The sequence below is a fragment of the Geotrypetes seraphini genome, chromosome 9, assembly GCF_902459505.1.
Source record: "Geotrypetes seraphini chromosome 9, aGeoSer1.1, whole genome shotgun sequence".
NCBI classification, from domain to species: domain Eukaryota; kingdom Metazoa; phylum Chordata; class Amphibia; order Gymnophiona; family Dermophiidae; genus Geotrypetes; species Geotrypetes seraphini.
The window spans coordinates 42,276,637-42,295,233 of NC_047092.1; the positions used below are offsets into that span (position 1 = coordinate 42,276,637).

The 18,597-nt window shown below is 45.6% G+C and overlaps 1 protein-coding gene across 18 annotated transcripts in view; it reads right to left on the bottom strand.

Annotated features, from left to right (window-relative positions):
* The window catches only part of BRD1 (bromodomain containing 1), a 274,234-nt gene that overhangs the window by 28,863 nt on the left and 226,774 nt on the right, over nucleotides 1–18,597 (bottom strand). For all 18 annotated transcript variants that reach the window (XM_033958908.1, XM_033958902.1, XM_033958907.1 and 15 more), the window contains 2 exons: nucleotides 15,914–16,043; nucleotides 1,647–1,774 (listed from right to left, as the gene is read on the bottom strand). In XM_033958908.1, the coding sequence (XP_033814799.1) occupies nucleotides 1,647–1,774; nucleotides 15,914–16,043 (258 nt within the window). Of the gene's footprint in view, nucleotides 1–1,646; nucleotides 1,775–15,913; nucleotides 16,044–18,597 lie in introns of those variants that run through there.

An 18,597-nucleotide genomic window follows, 5' to 3' on the forward strand; every position in this document is an offset into this window, starting at 1 on the left:
TGTAAATGGGTCTCTACCAGAGCCTTTAATTCAGTAGCATAATTAAATAAAATAACTATTTCTGAAGTTTATAGGGAAGGATGGTGACGGAGGGGATTCCTCGCGGGGACGGGTGGGGACGGAGGGGATTCCTCGCGGGGACGGGTGGGGACGGAGGGGATTCCTCACGGGGACGGGTGGGGATGGGTGGGATTTTGGCGGGGACGGGTGGGGACGGGTGGGATTTCTGTCCCCGCGCAACTCTCTAGTACAGATCCCTGCTGCACTCCACTATTTACTTTCCTCCATTGAGAAAAATGACCTACTCTCTTGTTTTCTGCAAGATAACCAATTCCTAATCCACAACTGAACATTGTCTCCTATCCCATGTCTTTAACTTTCTCAGGAGCCTCTCATGAGGAACTTTGTCAAAAGCTTTCTAAAAATCTAGATACACTACATCGACTGGCTCACCTTTATCCACATGTTTATTCTCACCTTCAAAGAAATCAAGCAAATTGGTTAGGCAAGACCTTTCTTGACCAAACCCATGCTGACTCTGTCCCATTAAATTGTTTGTCTATGTGTTCTACAATTTTATTTTTTATAATTGTTTCCACTATTTTGCCTGGCACTGGTCTGTAATTTCCCGGATCTCCCCTGGAACCCTTTTTAAAAAACAGCATAACATTGGCTACCCTCCAATCTTTAGCGAAAGGTTAATACAGATCACTAACAGCAGATCAGCAATTTCATGTTTGAGTTGGGATATATTCCATCTAGACCAGGTGACTTAGTCTTTAACGTGTCAATTTGGCTCATCATCACCCTTGAAAACCATTTCTAGCTTAGGTAGTTTTCAAAGAAGCTCTGGGAACAGAATTTTGAATATTTAAAGAATTGTGGCCAGTGTAGACACCTGAGAGATATTAAAATGAAGGATTAAACACACAACAGTGTGGCATGCAAACTTGTAATTTAAACTAAATAAAGTCAAGTGTGAAACCAAACGCTGTAAAAAGGCACAAGGGTTGCAGATCACTTACTTTGAATCGGAGGCAAGAAATTCTCTTTCTGGGCTAATGTACAGGGTGAGTACTGCTACCGAAAGTGAAAGAAGAGACGCTGCGGGAAACCAGCTAATTTTGAATGGATGACAGGGCATGACATCAGAAACACATACATGATGTGAAAGTGGAGTGAGAGATGAGTGTATCATACGCAGTGTGCGAAAGGAAAAGAGGGGGGGGGAATGAAGAATGACAGGAAACTTGAATCGAGTTGTGTGCAGGCGTGACGAGAACAGTATACTACAGAAATGACAGCTCTTGGGAGAGATGAAATAACTTAGAAGAAAAGTGTAAACGTGACAGTGGAATGATGAGTGGAGAGATGAAAGAAAATAAAAGAGAATGATAATTTGACAGCGGGTGTGTGTTGTGTGCATGGAGGAAGGTGAATAATGTCAAGAAAGATGGGTGCATGTCATCACAAACTTCAAGTCTGTGCTACATCAACTTTTTCTGATACACCCAATATTTTCTATAAGGCATATTCCTTTTCAAAAATCTGTCACATAAAAAAATAGTATCAGCAATTAGGGAAGTTAACATATTAAGATAAAATGTAACCATTGTAGTTTTAATTCCAAATATAAATCTATTTACCAGCTGCAATCCTTGCTGCTTTTGTATAGTTTCCAGTCTCAATACAAGATATCAATTCACTTCTGTCTTCTATGGTGTGTCGTCGTATAAGTGCTGGTTTTCCTTTACCACACTTTGGCAAGCAGAAACTGCAATTGTGCAATAGCATAAAATGCAACTTAATGCAAAATATTCAATACATATTTCTGTTTTAGATGACAAACTAGAAACAAATATCCAATAAAGATAATTTTCAAAGGCATTTACAAGCATAAAGCAGGGGGTAATCTTAGAAGGGAAATTAGCATGTAGAATAGTGTTTTAAAGGACCAGGTAGGCTCTTACACAATTGACCAGTGTATACAGGTGTAAAACCCAGGAGCAGGCAAGTCTTTTGCACAATATGAAGATAATTTTATAAAATAATTTTTGCACATTTATGCCAGTAGATACATATAACATTTTCTCTTACAGAATTACCAAATGCATATATCTACTTGTATTTAACTTTAGTATGGGTGTGTTCTGGGGCAGAGTGCAGGTAGAGTTGTAATTGCACATATACTTTATGAAACACTCATGAACACTTACACCTGCTACTAAGCAGACATACATCTGCACTTTCATTTTAGGTATAGTTTCTGAAGGATTTGTGTTGGTATTTTATAGAGACACATAGGCACCTATCAAGCCCATTTTCAAATGTCAAATTTGTCCATAAAATGGCATAAAGGAGCACTTGGACGTTTTAATTGCTAAAACATCCAAATCACATTTTTGAAACCTATTTTCTAGATAATTTTATGTGCCATTTGTCAGTAGTTTGTCTAAATTTCAAGGGGGCGTGTTGAAGGTGTGCTTTGGGCAGGACTAGGGCTGCCACTGACCCCTGGTTGCTTCTCCTATACCAAGAACTAGATTTCTCTAAGGAGGATACATGGCAAGAGAGCAGTGGAATTGCATCCAACCCCAGATTGTCCCAGTCCTTTTCTGACTGGATCTCTGGTTCCTGTAGCTCTACCAGTTACAGCGAGACCTCACTTTGTGGAAGCTCCTTTAAAAGCTAACTAGCCGACACACAGACAACCCTTTATACTTCTGGTAAGCTGCATTCATCAAAATCAGCATCAAAGACCTGACTAAGGACCTCCGTGGACCTCTGCGGTCTGCCATATGTCTCTTCTTAGGGTCAGGGGTAAAAGTGCTTTGCTGGTGATGTTGAATCGCATTTAAGAAGCTCTAACAGGGCTTTACAACCAGAAATTTCAAGCTTTCTGCACCTCCTGACCCATGAAGTGACCAGAGAAGGCCATGCCATGGCTCCCACCCACTCCTCTCATACCCCGCGGCAGAAAGACACTCCTCATCTGAGCATCCAGCACAAATTTGGCATGATATTGCATCTGAACCACCTGAGGCATCCATACTAATCCATTTTTACCAAAATCGAGGCAATGTGGCTTTTGAAATATAATTTTAAAATCCAAGATGGACAGCGCAGGAGCTTTTTAGTGCCAAAAACGGACCATGGGAGCACAACTAAAAGTTCAAAATTACTGAAAAAGCACAGTTACTTACCGTAACAGGTGTTATCCAGGGACAGCAGGCATATATTCTTGACTGATGGGTGACGGCACCGACGGAGCCCCGGTACGGACAATTTTAGAGTGATTGCACTATAAGAACTTGGAAAGTTCTAGTAGGCCGCACCGCGCACGCGCGAGTGCCTTCCCGCCTGACAGAGGCGCGCGGTCCCCAGTTAGTATAAGCCAGCTAAGAAGCCAACCCGGGGAGGTGGGTGGGACGCAAGAATATCTGCCTGCTGTCCCTGGATAACACCTGTTACGGTAAGTAACTGTGCTTTATCCCAGGACAAGCAGGCAGCATATTCTTGACTGATGGGTGACCTCCAAGCTAACAAAAAGAGGGATGGAGGGAAGGTTGGCCATTAGGAAAACAAATTTTGCAAAACAGATTGGCCGAAGTGTCCATCCCGTCTGGAGAAAGCATCCAGACAATAGTGAGATGTAAAAGTATGAACTGAGGACCAAGTAGCAGCCTTGCAGATTTCCTCAATAGGAGTGGAACGGAGGAAAGCTACAGATGCTGCCATAGCTCGAACTCTATGGGCCGTGACAGAACCTTCCAGTGTCAGTCCGGTCTGAGCATAACAGAATGAAATGCATGCTGCCAGCCAATTAGACAACGTACGTTTAGAAACAGGACGTCCCAATTTATTCGGATCAAAGGACAGAAAGAGTTGGGGAGCTGATCTGTGGGGCTTAGTACGCTCTAAATAGTAAGCTAGAGCCCTCTTACAGTCCAAAGTATGTAGAGCCTGTTCTCCAGAATGAGAGTGAGGTTTCGGAAAGAAGACAGGCAGAACAATGGATTGGTTGAGATGGAATTCAGAGACAACCTTAGCGAGAAACTTTGGATGTGTACGCAGAACCACCTTGTCATGATGAAAGACCGTAAAAGGTGGATCTGCAACTAGTGCATGTAGCTCACTGACCCTCCTGGCAGAGATAAGAGCAATAAGGAAAAGTACTTTCCAAGTGAGAAACTTGAAAGGAGTGGTAGCCAAAGGTTCAAATGGAGGCTTCATTAAGGCGGAAAGAACCACATTGAGATCCCAGATTACAGGAGGGGCTTTAAGAGGTGGTTTCACATTGAAAAGACCCCGCATGAATCTGGACACCAAAGGATGAGCCGAGAGAAGTTTCCCATGAACTGGCTCATGAAAAGCAGCAATAGCACTAAGGTGGACTCTGATGGAAGTAGACATAAGGCCAGAGTCAGACAAAGTAAGTAGATAATCCAACAAAGTCTCCACAGCAAGGGAAGTGGGATCATGTTGATGAAGAAGACACCAGGAAGAAAATCGTGTCCACTTCTGATGGTAACATTGCAGAGTGGCCGGTTTCCTGGAGGCATCCAGAATGGAACGAATGGGCTGAGACAAAGAAGTATCATGAGAAGTCAGCCCGAGAGAAACCAAGCTGTCAGGTGCAGAGACGGAAGGTTGGGATGCAGAAGTGTCTCCTGATGTTGCGTAAGCAGAGAAGGAAACAGCGGAAGAAGAAAAGGCTCCCTGGCACTGAGTTGAAGTAGAAGGGAGAACCAATGTTGCCTGGGCCACCGTGGAGCAATCAGAATCATGGTGGCTCTTTCCCTCCTGAGCTTGAACAAGGTTCGCAACATGAGAGGCAGAGGAGGGAAAGCGTACAGGAACAGATTGGACCAATCGAGGAGAAATGCATCCGCTGCCAGACGGTGAGGAGAGTAGAGTCTGGAGCAGAATAAGGGCAGCTGGTAATTGTGAGGAGCTGCAAAGAGGTCTATCTGAGGAGTGCCCCACTGAGCGAAGATGGACTGTAGAGTTAAAGGATCGAGTGTCCACTCATGAGGCTGAAGAATTCTGCTGAGCTTGTCTGCTAAAGAATTCTGTTCTCCTTGAATGTAGATAGCTTTCAGAAAAAGGTGGTGATCTGTGGCCCAAGCCCAAATCTTCTGGGCTTCCTGGCACAAGAGGCGAGAGCCTGTCCCCCCTTGCTTGTTGATGTAGTACATCGCAACTTGATTGTCTGTGCACAGCAGGAGGACTTGAGGAAAGAGAAGATGTTGGAAGGCCTTGAGGGCATAAAACATCGCTCTGAGTTCCAGGAAATTGATGTGATGCTTCATTTCCTGGGCTGTCCAAAGTCCCTGAGTTTGGAATTCGTTCAAATGAGCTCCCCAGGCATAAGGGGAGGCGTCGGTGGTGATGACAAGTTGATGAGGAGGTAGATGGAACAGAAGACCTCTGGAGAGATTTGAGGATATCAACCACCATTGTAGAGACTGACGAAGAGACAATGTCACAGATATGTGTCGTGAGCAGGGATCGGTCGCTTGGGACTACTGGGTAGCTAGGGTCCATTGAGGAGTGCGCAGGTGAAGACGTGCGAAGGGTGTGACATGAACTGTGGAGGCCATGTGACCCAAGAGTATCATCATTTGCTTGGCAGAGATGGAACGTTGTGGAAGCACCTGCTGACATAGAGACTGCAGAGTTTGAAGACGGTTGGACGGCAGGAACGCTCTCATGAGGACTGTGTCTAACACCGCTCCAATGAATTGAAGTCTCTGAGTGGGGATGAGATGAGATTTGGGTAGATTGATCTCGAACCCCAGAAGTTGGAGAAACAGGATGGTTTGGTTGGTGGCCAGGAGTACTGTCTGAGATGAATTGGCCTTTATCAACCAATCGTCCAGGTAAGGAAAGACCTGAAGGTGGTGAGAGCGTAAAAAGGCCGCCACCACAATCAGACATTTGGTGAACACTCTTGGAGAAGAGGCAAGGCCGAAGGGCAGCACCGTGTATTGGTAATGACAGTGATTGATCATGAAACGAAGGTACTGTCTGGAGGTCAGATTGACCGGTATGTGAGTGTATGCCTCTTTGAGATCGAGGGAGCATAGCCAGTCGTCTTGATTGAGAAGAGGGTAGAGAGTGGCTAAAGAAAGCATCTTGAATTTTTCTTTGACTAAGCATTTGTTGAGATCGCGAAGATCTAGAATTGGTCTGAGATCTCCTGTTTTTTTGGGGACTAAAAAGTAACGGGAGTAGAATCCCTGTCCCTTTTGATCTAGAGGAACTTCCTCTATGGCGTTCAAAAGGAGGAGGGATTGAACCTCCTGGAGAAGGAGGGAAGACTGAGGAGTGTTCGAAGCAGACTCTCTTGGTAGACTTTGGGCAGGCAGGGTCTGAAAGTTGAGAGAGTAGCCGTGGCGGATGATGTTGAGGACCCATTGGTCCGAAGTGATAACTTCCCACCGGCTGAGGAACAAAGTGAGACGGCCACCTATAGGTTGAGGTAGGTGGGTAGATGTTTGGACGCTGGCTATGCCCTGGAGAATCAAGTAAAAAGGGCTGCGTAGATTTTTGCTGTGAAGGTGGCTTCACAGGTTGCTGTTGCTATGGCCTAGGAGTCTGTCGTTGTTGCTGACGTTGACGCCTAGGTTGCTGGGGAGCTGATGGCAATGGACGAGCCACATAACGGCGTTGATAGGCCGACTGCTGTCTGAAAGGTCGTGCCGGTGGAGCTTTCTTTTTCGTTTTGAGCAGAGTGTCCCAGCGAGTCTCATGGGCGGAGAGCTTTTGGGTGGTCGAGTCCATGGATTCCCCAAAGAGCTCATCCCCCAGGTATGGGGCATTAGCCAACCGATCTTGATGGTTGACATCAAGCTCGGATACTCTAAGCCAGGCAAGGCGGTGCATGGCTACAGACATGGCCGTGGCTCTAGTGGTAAGCTTAAACGTGTCATAAATTGATCTTACCATAAATTTACGAAGTTGGAACAGAGAAGACGAGCAGTGGTGGAAAGCCTGTCATTTCCGCTGAGGAAGGTACCTTTCAAAGGAAGCCATGGTGGTAAGGAGATGCTTGAGATAAAAAGAAAAGTGAAAAGCATAATTACCAGATCTATTAGCTAACATTGCATTCTGGTATAACCTCTTACCGAATTTGTCCATGGCTTTGCCTTCTCTGCCAGGAGGGACAGAAGCATATACACTGGCTCCCGTGGACTTCTTAAGTGTAGATTCCACAAGCAGAGATTCATGTGGAAGCTGTGGCTTATCGAATCCAGGAATAGGGATTACTTTATATAATGAATCTAATTTACGGGGAGCTCCTGGGATGGTCAAAGGAGTATCTAGGTTCTTATAGAAAGTTTCCCTCAGGATGTCATGAAGAGGGAGTTTCAAAAATTCCTTTGGAGGCTGATCGAAGTCAAGGGCATCAAGGAAGGCCTTGGATTTTTTAGACTCAGCCTCCAAAGGAATGGAAAGAGATTCACACATCTCTTTCAGGAAGGAAGTGAAAGATGTAGAATCCTGTTTTGAGGATGGATCTGGAGCAGCAGGATTATCCTCATCCGAGGAACACTCACCCTCAGAAAGAAAAGGCTCTTCGGAGTCACCCCACAGATCAGGGTCCCTAATATGGGAGCTATGGTCTCGAGACTCCGGAGTAGAGGGTTCTAGGTGTCGGGATTTGCGAACCGACTTACCAGACCGCATAGATACGGTACCGGGTGATGTTACCGACTGTAACGGTGCCGAAGTCTGCACCGATTGATGCTGGGCCCTCGGTTCCGGTGCGAGGAGTGGCATCGATATCGATGAGGCAGAGTGCACCGGTACCGAAGCAGTGGATACAGACAATAGAGGTTGCTCCACTGCCGGTACCAGTGACTCAGACCGGACCGGGACTGGAAGGCTCGGTGCCAATAGAGCAGGAAGGAGTTGCTGTAACTGCTCCTTGAGCTGCACCTGTAGGACGGCTGCAATGCGCTCATCCAAAGAAGGCATCGGTACCGCCTTTTTCTTTTGCGGTACCTGCGGTGCCGCTCGACGCCCCGGAGATGAGGAGCCCGAAGTCGAGGGACTCACCTCGATAGGGGCGGAGCGCTTCCGCTGGCGCCTCACGGTCGGCAGGACTGGGCTCGCTGCAATCGAGACCGGAGGGCGCTCCAGCGGGGAAGGCTTCTTAGCCGGCTTACCTGGGTGTTGCGACGCCGGCGCAGTATCACGCAGTGTCGACGAAGTGGGTGCCGACTGAGATGGGGCCGATACCGGTGTCGATGCCGCAGGATCGGACATATCGGCACCGAAAAGCAAGCGCTGCTGTATCTGGCGATTTTTTAAGGTATGTTTTTTTTAACGTGGCACAGCGGGTGCAGGTGGAAGCCTGATGCTCAGGACCTAGGCACTGTAAGCACCAGTTGTGCGGGTCCGTGAGGGATATAGGCCGTGCACACCGCTGGCACTTTTTAAAACCTGGCTGGGGGGGCATGAAAGTAAAAACGGCTTCTGCCAAATCGAAGGCCGAGGCCTCGATGGTGGCAGCAGGCCCCGCCGGGGCAAAACCGAAATGAAGAAAAATAACGAAAAATACTCGGTTTTTTTTTTTTTTTAGAAAAAAGAAAAGAAATAAAGGAAAAAATTTTCCCAAAAAGGTTTCGCGAGCGGGAAGGCGAATAAGAAAAGTTTTCAACAGCCGTTGAAAAATGCGACTTCTTAGCTCCGCGGAAACTAAGAAACTGTGGACCGCCTCTGTCGGGCGGGAAGGCACTCGCGCGTGCGCGGTGCGGCCTACTAGAACTTTCCAAGTTCTTAGAGTGCAATCACTCTAAAATTGTCCGTACCGGGGCTCCGTCGGTGCCGTCACCCATCAGTCAAGAATTTGCTGCCTGCTTGTCCTGGGATAATAGGATTTTCGAGGTGGGGACCCTTTGGATACCCTCAATTTTGCTGAATTCAGACCTACCTGGGCGTCCAAATGGCAGATGAAATTTAATGTGAACAAATGCAAAGTGATGCACATTGGGAAGGATAACCTGAATCACAGTTACCGGATGCTAGGGTCCACCTTGGGGATTAGCGCCCAAGAAAAGGATCTGGGTGTCATCATAGACAATACGATGAAACTTTCCGACTAAAGTGTGACGGCAGCCAAAAAACCAAACAGGATGCTAGGAATTATTAAAAAAGGGATGGTTAACAAGACTAAGAATATTATAATGCCCCTGTATCGCTCCATGGCGCGATCTCATCTGGAGTATTGCGTTCAATTCTGGTCTCCTTATCTCAAGAAAGATATAGTGGCACTAGAAAAGGTTCAAAGAAAAGCAACCAAGATGATAAAGGGAATGGAACTCCTCTCATATGAGGAAAGTCTAAATAGGTTAGGCTCTTCAACTTGGAAAAGAAACAGCTAAGGGGAGATATGATTGAAGTCTACAAAATCCTGAGTGGAGTAGAATGGGTACATGTGGATCGATTTTTCACTCCGTCAAAAATTACACAGACTAGGAGACACTCGAAGTTACAGGGAAATACTTTTAAAACCAATAGGAGAAATTTTTTTTTCGCTCAGAGAATAGTTAAGCTTTGTGGTAAGAGCGGATAGCGTAGCTGGTTTTAAGAAAGGTTTGGACAAGTTCATGGAGGAAAAGTCCATAGTCTGTTATTAAGAAAGACATGGGGGTAGCCACTGCTTGCCCTTGGGTTTTGGCCAGGTACTAGTGACCTGGATTGGCCACTGTGAGAAAGGGCTACTGGAGTTGATGGACCACTGGTCTGACCCAGTAAGGCTATTCTTATGTTCAGCCCAATTTTCCCATAGACAGCGGTGGCCGCGGGGAGGAGGTGGAACCAATCAAGTGAGTTTCTCTTACTTCCTATGGGGAAACTCACTTTGATATATGAGTAATTTGGTTTACGAGCATGCTTCTTGAACAAATTATGCTCGTAAACCAAGGTTCCACTGTATATGCAAACGTTTCTCTGCATGTTTGTGAAGGTGGGGGCAGAGCACTTCCCCGATCTCCCAGCTCAGACCTTCTAAGGAAACCAGTGTTCAAGCCTTTAGATAAAACCTCAAAAGATTTGATAATATACCAAGGCTGTTTCAGCAGGGCACAGTGGCCCAAAGTTATAGAAGCTCTACTAAGTTGTGCATTACATCGGAGAGCTGATTGCACAGTTGATGTCAGTGCAGCTGCTTAGCACTGTGATAAAAAGCACGTTGCGAACGTTTGATTTTCTGAAAGCATTTTTGTGGCATCATTTTGGTTTTATTTATGGATTGTTATTTACCACATGATGTGGATAATGTTTGGTTGTGTCATATGAAATCTGAAGTACCAATACCAGAAGAAAATTAAGAAAATCTTTTGCTTAAATCCAAAAGTTTGCAGTGCTTTATTAAGGGTGAACTCCAGTGAACCGCTCGGCTGGGCACGATGTGTGTGAATGGGTCAGGACAGCAGCTAAGCTCCCTATTCCCCGCCACAACCTTTAATTAGATAGTTGACCCGAGGGATGCCTATTCCCTTTGACCATCTGGCCAACCTCTTCCAAAATGGGCCTTCCCCTCCCCATAGGAGGGGCCATATATAACCTGGGCCAATCAGAGCCTCAGGTCCCTCCCCAGATGCACTGAGAAGGGGCCGAAGGCTCTTATTGGCCTGGACACCACAATAGGAGGGGCCTTAGGTGTCCGGGCCAATCAGAGCCTTAGGCCCCTTCCTGGTGCATCCGAGGAGCGGCCTGAAGCTCTGATTGGCCCAGGTTGTTTAAGGCCCCTCTCATAGGATGCACTGGGGAGGGGAAGGCCCATTTTGGAAGAGGCGGGCCAGCTGGCTGGAGGGAATAGGTATCCTTCCAGTCAACCATCTAATTAAAGGTACAGAGGAGAGGGGTCGGATGCAGGGAGGTGTTGTGATGCAGCGAGAAAGAATGGGCATCTCTCTCGCTGCTGTGGGGTGGGTCGCTTTATAGCGGGAGAGTGGGCATCTCTCCCACTGAAGGGAGGGTGTTGTGTGGCAGCGGGAGAAAATGGGCATCTTTCCTGCTGCGGGAGGGGGGGTTTGATTGTCAGCGGGAGAGAATGGGCATCTCTCCAACTGCTGGAGGGGGGAGGGTCGCTTCTCAAAACAGCTTTTCTAGCAGTCTCTGACACTGCCATGCCGGGGTTTTAAACAGTGCTGTCACTGTATCTGCATCCCTGGACCACTCGCTGATTTTTGTTGCCAAAAGCTGTCACCGCTCTTGGAGAATGGTTCAACAATTTTAAAGAAACCACCGGAGTGCTCATTTTAATGTTGAAGAGCCCATTTGCATGTCAGTGTCGAAGACTGCTAGAAACTTCGCTAAAAACACAGATAAGCTTTTCTGATAATCCGCCGCTAAAATGCATGCAGGCTAAATGGTCAGAAAACAGTTTAGCAATGGCATTAAAGTTTTGAGAATCTGGGCCTCAGTACACTTCATCTCCTAACTGGGTAGAATTGGCACACTGAAGAGAGATTTGATTCATATCTTGATCATATATTTTCCAGTAGATAAGAATGATATGCTGAACCATAGGGTTATTTACACATGTTTGCGAGTATACTGCAGATGTCAATCACAGCTTTTCTGCTCCTCCTCCTTCTCCCTGTCTCTGCTGCTCCTTCAGCTCATACCAAAGCCGGTGGACAGCCCTATAGAAGGAGCAGTATGGAGAATGCCTCACAACCCAGCATCTGATCTGCTCAGATAAATGTAAAACAATCACTGAATGAACAGTAATGCAAGTAAAACATTAACAAGCCTCCGCGAGGAACAATGAATGCAGTGGCTTAGAAAAGGAGGGTGGTGATCTGCATTGCTGCGTTGTGTGCCTCCCATTCTTCACCACTGCTTGAGACTCCCCCCACAAACCTCTTGACATGTTCGCTGGCATGAGAAGCAGGTGGCAGATGCTGCTCATGCCATCAAACATTCAAAGAAATATATCTGGGGGGGGGTAGGGAGAGGGGCGAGAGGAGTTGGTAGCAGGGGACATTAATAAGTCAGAGCCCAGGGTGGACTGCCCCCCCCAATGCTCCCTCCCTTTACTACACCACTGAATGAATGTAAGAAAAATACAAGTTAAACAAAAATATAAAAGTGTGAACATTTATGAAGCTCAAAAATTCCTCCCTTTTAAGTATATACAGAGTAGAGAATAACGCGGGGAAAAATTTGTCCCTGTCCTTGCGGACTCTATCCCATCCCTGTCCCCACAGACTGTCTGATCCCATCCACACAAGTCTTGAATAGCTATTTTATATTGAAATAATTTTATTAAAATATAAAAAGGAATATATTTTATAAATCACAAATACAGAAAAAAGATCAACAAAACCCATCTCCTCTCACAATATACCCTCCACTATCAGGAAAACTGAATGCTACGTAGAAAATTCATCCTAACAGAATAACTGACCAAAAACGATAAACATAAATTAAACCAAAATCCTAAGAAGCCACACCTTCTATATAGTACAACACCATAGAAATAAAAAGATGAATTTCCTCCTATACTGTGCAAAACATAAAGATGCTAGGCCAAAGAGTGCAATTAAGGTAACTTCCCCCTGGCTAGAGAAAACCCTAAGCCTGCTGGAAACTGAAGATGGCATGGGCTGGCAGAAGGCTTTGGGGTCCCCTCCCAAATTTCTGCCCTGGGCCCTACACCAGCACTGGCAAGGTAAACATTTCAGTTCTTATATATTCTAATCACAAAACAGAAAATACATTATTTTCTACCTTTTGTTGTCTGGTCATTATTCAAATCATATCGGTCCCAGGCTCTGGTTTCTGTTTGTCTTCTGTTACCCTGCTTGCCAGGGTCTTCTGCCCATTTGTTTTCTTCTTTCTCTGTGCTCACCATCCATCTTCCATCTCTGTCCTCCCCTTCCCTTCCCTCACCCGGAGGTCTGGCATCTTTCTTTTTTTTCGTCTCCATCCTTGCAGATCAGCATTTAATGACCGCTCCCCCCCCCCCCCACCCTGTGTTCCTCTCCTCCATGGGATGCTTTAAAGCGGTACTCTTGCGCTCTTCGGGCCACTGGCAGCGTGAGTGAAGCTTTCCCTCTGCTACTGCTTCATGCTTAAGAGGAGCCAGGAAGCAGTAGCAGATAGAAAGCTTGAGTGGCTGCAGCGATGGATCCCACCATCCCCAGATCCACCATCTCTCCTTTTCTCAACTAACCTTTCATCCAGAATCTCTCCCTCCTTCCCCACCATCCCAGGGTCTATCATTCTCTTCCCAACTACCCTCCTATCCATTATCTCTATCCCCCCTCCCTGCACACCACCCCTTGGGTCAAACTTCTCTCCATCCCATTGTCTACCATCTCTCCCCCCTCTCCTCTGCTTTCAGATCCATTGTTTCTTCCCTTCCCCCTTCAGTCCAGCATATGAACTCTCTTTGGACTCCCCTTCCTTCCTCCCTCTGCCCTCTGTGCACTTCTAATAGCTACTACACCAGGGAGCCCCCCAAAGGCTAGTATGCTTCCCCATTCTCTCCACCATCATCTGGTGTCCCCCTGCTCTCCCTTTAAACACTAATTACGACCTGCAGAGTACTACCAGTGCACTTTCCTTCTGCCAAAATAGGATGTGGCTGAGGGAAAGTGCATCAGTGATCCTATGCAGGCCATAATTAATGTTTAAAGTGAGACTGGGAGATGAATCAGGCAGCAATAGCTTGCAGGTCCAGAGGCTTCCCTCTCCCTCTCTTGCACAGCGAGCCATCGAACCCAGGCTTGCTTGACGATGCTCGTGGCCTTTCCTCTGCTGGGCTCCTCCTTATGACATAACTTCCTTTCTTTATGAAAAAAAGGAAGTTGCATCATATGGAGGAGCCCAGAAGAGGAAAGGCTGCAAGCACCTTCCAGCAGCCCTGTGTAGAGATTAGCTCGCTCTGCAAGATGTGTGCCATTGGCAGGGAGGGAGGGAAGCCAGCTGGAGCCGGCCATTCCACGAGCGGGGGGTAGGTGAGCTGGAGCCAGCAGACCCACGAGCGAGGGGAGGCTGGGCTGGAGCCACCGGACTCATGAGCGGAGGGCCTTGAGCCAGCCGATCCAGATGGTGGGATATCGGGGAGCTGTGGTGAGTGGAGTTCCCCGTGGAAACAAAACTAATTAAAAGGTTTGTCCCCGGAAGTGAAAATATACATTTAACCCGTTCCTGCGGTTTTACCACAGTCACAAGCCACCACGTCATTCTCTAATAGAGACTCTTCTGTATATACTTCTATCTGTCTGACAGGAAAATCCTAGCTGTGAAGCTAACCATGAAGCTTAAGTCAGAAAGAAAATGCATCAGATATTTGATGGGTAGGGGGTTTAGCATATCATTCCTATCTACTGGAAAAGATTATCAAGGTAAGAACCTAATCTCTTTTTCCAGTGCAATAGGAATGGTATGCTGAACCATAGGGACTTACCGAAACAGTTCCCAAACTCTTGGGTGGGATAGAGGAGCCTGCTCGTAGTATTGATGACCCAAAAGCAGCATCCTCTCTTGCTGCTACATCCACCCTGTAGAATTTGGTGGAAGTATGAAGGGTTGACCAGGATGCTGATCTACAAATCTCGGGTGGGATTATCCAAATTTCCGCCCAAGAGGAGGTCATTTCTCATGTCAAATGTACCTTTAAGGAGACAGGTAGTTATTTGCTGTGACTGAATGTAGGCAAAGGAAGGATATGATTCCATCTAGAGATGGCAGCCCTGGAGGCAGGTCTGCTCCATCTTGCTATAGGGGTATTAGGCTTTGAGGACTTCATCCCTACCAATTTTGAAGCAAAACGAGGTGTTTTAAGGGAGTTTGAGAATTTAGAAAAAAAATCAGGAAATCCAAGATGGCCACCATAACAGTGTTTTGGTGCCAAAAGGGCTGACCAAAAATAACCTTTATTCACAGACCACATGCAGGGGAAAAAGTGCTGCAGCCTGCTTTAGCACCTTGAAAGAGTAGCTGGATCGGAGGGATTTTCTACCTCAATCCACCGGTCAGCTATCATGACGAGATCCTCAGGCTACCAGTTGGATCTTAGTCAGACTGAACCTCCACCCCCCCACCCCCCGGGTCACGACAAATGCCAAAGAGCAAAAGTGAGCCAAAACCATAGCTGGCACCATGAGCGTTCCGAAGAATGCTACTGATGCCTAACAGCCTACACCCAAGCTCCTGACCAAGTCAATGAAGCAAGCAAATGCTAAAGGCTTGGAATCCTGAGCTCCACAAATATTCAGCAGGCTGGCTGAACAGTCCCCGAAGGATGCATCTGCCAGCTGCAGAAAGGGTCTTGTTCCTCTCCAAGCAGGCACAGCTGGTTCTAGAACCATAAAAACCACAAAGAACAGAAGAGACCAGAAAAACACAACAAAAAATAAAGAAATAAAGGGAGCAGATCAGAATGACACCTTCATGCTTGCTAGCAGAAGGAAGAACTGAAGGAGGCAGCAGAGACCAGGGAGAAGGAGGAGGAGCTAAAAAGCTATGATTGACATTTTCTGTAGTATGCTCATGAGCATGAATGGATAACACTATGGTTCAGCATACCATTCCTATTGCACTGGAAAGTTGTTTATCTTTCTAAGTTGTATGAGTGAGTGATAACATCTCATGCAATGGGCTCCATTTTGAAGTTGCAGTGCGAATGTTTTAGGAAGCAGACTGTGAACCATGATATAGAAGTTGTCTTTTAAAGTAAAACATTTAAAGCACTTTAACTCCAGAAGAAGCCATACGTTTGTGAAATAAGTCTGTCGAGTTTGCTTAGAATAAGTGCTCTACATTTTGCGTATGAGTGAAATTCACACAAAACAATGTTTGGTGTTTGGGAGTGAAAATTGTGCCAGATATTACTTTAATGAAGCAGAATTAACTTAATATACAAACTACAATGTTTTTATTTTACCTTGAATGACACAGCAGACTGCTACTTGATGATATACTCGACTCTGATGCACACCGGCGACGAGGCTCAACTTTTCTTGCTGGAGGAACATCTACTTCCTGATTTCCTTCTCCAAATCCATTTGCCAAACCTGCAATTAAACAAATCTCTAAAATACATGATGCTACACTGGTGTACGATGTAGATATTAAAGTTTGCATGATCCAAAGAAATGTAGATATAAATAATTTCTATAGACATTTATAAATCTTTTATAAGTGGCTGTGCTGTTTGAGTGTTAAAAAAACAAACAAAACAAAACAAGAACTGCCCACCAAAACAAAACCTGGGTGACAATACAATCCATGCTAATATTTTATTCAATCACAGGATACAGTATATTTGTGCTTGATAAGTCTTCCCAAAATTAATGATTTGAATAGTTTTAATCACTAGTTGTCTTTAAAATTATTTTGACTTTAGATTATATACTATGTTCACACTTGTTTGCCCTAAGCAAAAGATGCAGGAGATCCAGAGAAAGCTGCACAATGTACACTCCACTATAAGAAGCTGCTTCAATACGTGGTTTGTAATACATTGGTGAAGAGACAGCATGCAATGAGAAAGACTGTTGGTTATACATGGAACTATAATGGTATCAAAATCTTTCAAGATCAAATTACTGCTTACACTATGTATGAAATAAAATTTCACTAACAGAAAAATTGAAAGAAAGCATCATTTCTCTTCCAATCAAAACAATGGAATCAATTCCAATCAAAACTGGGAGCCTGAAATTTAGAAAAGCATAGAATAAAAATAGAACTCGAGGGATATTAAGTTAAACATTTGAGTTTGATCAAATAGTAGATGGTCCTACTTATGATGAGAAATATACAATGATTTTTTTTCATTGACAATAACCAGGATGTAAGAAAGGTGATGGATTTCAGCATGTATTTTGTTTCTTGGACAGATAACAGATGAGTGTCTTCTCAAGCAATGACTGGGGATAAGAGAACAAAATAGGTAAAGAATGCTAACGATCTGGACCACAATAGGTTTTTGGAGTTAGTGGCAATGCATTCTGAAGCAGGCAAAAATATGACTTTTTAGCAGATATGGTACAGATGTAAAATTTAAGATGTTCATGAAGCCTTGGATAAGTTGGCAACAAGGAAAGAAACAGTGGCGGATAGGAAGCAAGAGGAATTTTGGTTAACATCAAGTCTGCATGAAAAGCATAGTTCTCAGAGGACAGCAGGTATATATTCTCACATGTGGGGGCGACATCGTCCCTAGAACCTGACAGTTATAAACTTTAAGACCTCTCATTCTGTGCATGTGCTAGTGCCTTCTCTCCTGATGACAGCTTATGAGACATGCAGTTTAGTATGATAGTTAAGCGGCCAACTAAGGTAGGTGGGGGGGGGGGAGGTTTGTGAAAATATGCGCCTGCTGTCCTTGGAGAACACTTGCTACATGTAAGTAACTATACTTTCTCTAAGGACAAGAAGGCATTATATTCTCACATGTAGGACTTCTAAGCTGTCAGGATCATGTCTCTGAGAAGAGGATTATTGACAACTACCGCAAGCCGAAAGGGAAGTTGGCATTTAAGTAGAGAATACATTTTATAGAACTGCTTGACCAGACTTACTATCCTATCTGGAATGATTCTCCAAACAGTAGTGGGATATGAAGGTAATTTAGGACCAGTGCCTGCTTTACAGAGATCCTCAATAGGGTTTGAAGCTGCTAGGAGCCCTGAACATCAATAGAAAAACTGCTAATGTGAAGTCAAAGGGCTCTATGTCCCATGGAGTTCGAGTAGGTGGAATACTGAAAAAACGTTAACGCTCCCAGTCTGAAAAGAGCCTGAAGGCCCAAAATAGCAACTTTGGAGAAAAATGAAAATGTTTTTAACCAAATGTTAGGGTACTTAAAGAAAACTATAATAACTAAAATAAGTAGAAAAAAAGAACGGAAAAGCATAAAAAGGAATACAAGTTTGACATGCTTAAAGAGACTAAAACACAGCTTCTCAGCTCCACAGAAAACTGCAGGTCCCACGAGCAGACATCAGACAGGAAGGCACCAGCATGTGCGCGGTATGGACAACTGTGACAGTACACTTTTTGACTCCTCGTGGTGTGGTTTTGCCGAAAAGTGGCCTTGGGTGAACTTAAGCGGTCCTAGGAGTCTCCCTAGGGCCACGATAGATGCATGAAATGCTGGCCTACATTTCAATTAGACTTGGCCGCTAAACTGATCACGGCAAGGAAATCTCCCTGCCGCAATCAGCAGAGTGGCCATGGCAGGGAACCCCCGAGCCCCACCACAAGTTGCCCGGCAGGATGGATGCCCACTCCCTCCCGCAGCCACCCATGAACCTCTCCCACTCTGTCTGCGGCAGGAGGGATGCTCATTCCTTCCTGCCACAAATCAATCCCTCCTGCTTCAAATCGCAAAAAAATCCCTGGCAGGAGAGATGCCCACTCCATCCTGCCGGCACCCCTCCAACATCCCCAGCAGGAGGGATGCCTGATCCCTCCTGCCACAAACCCCTAAACAATCCCTAATAGGGGGAGTGGGGGCATGTGCCAGCAGGAGGGAGTGGGTATACCTCCTGCCAGGGAGGTTGTGTGTGTATGGGGGGGGGGGGGGAAGGCCTGTAGGAAGGAGTGGGCATCCCTCCTGCC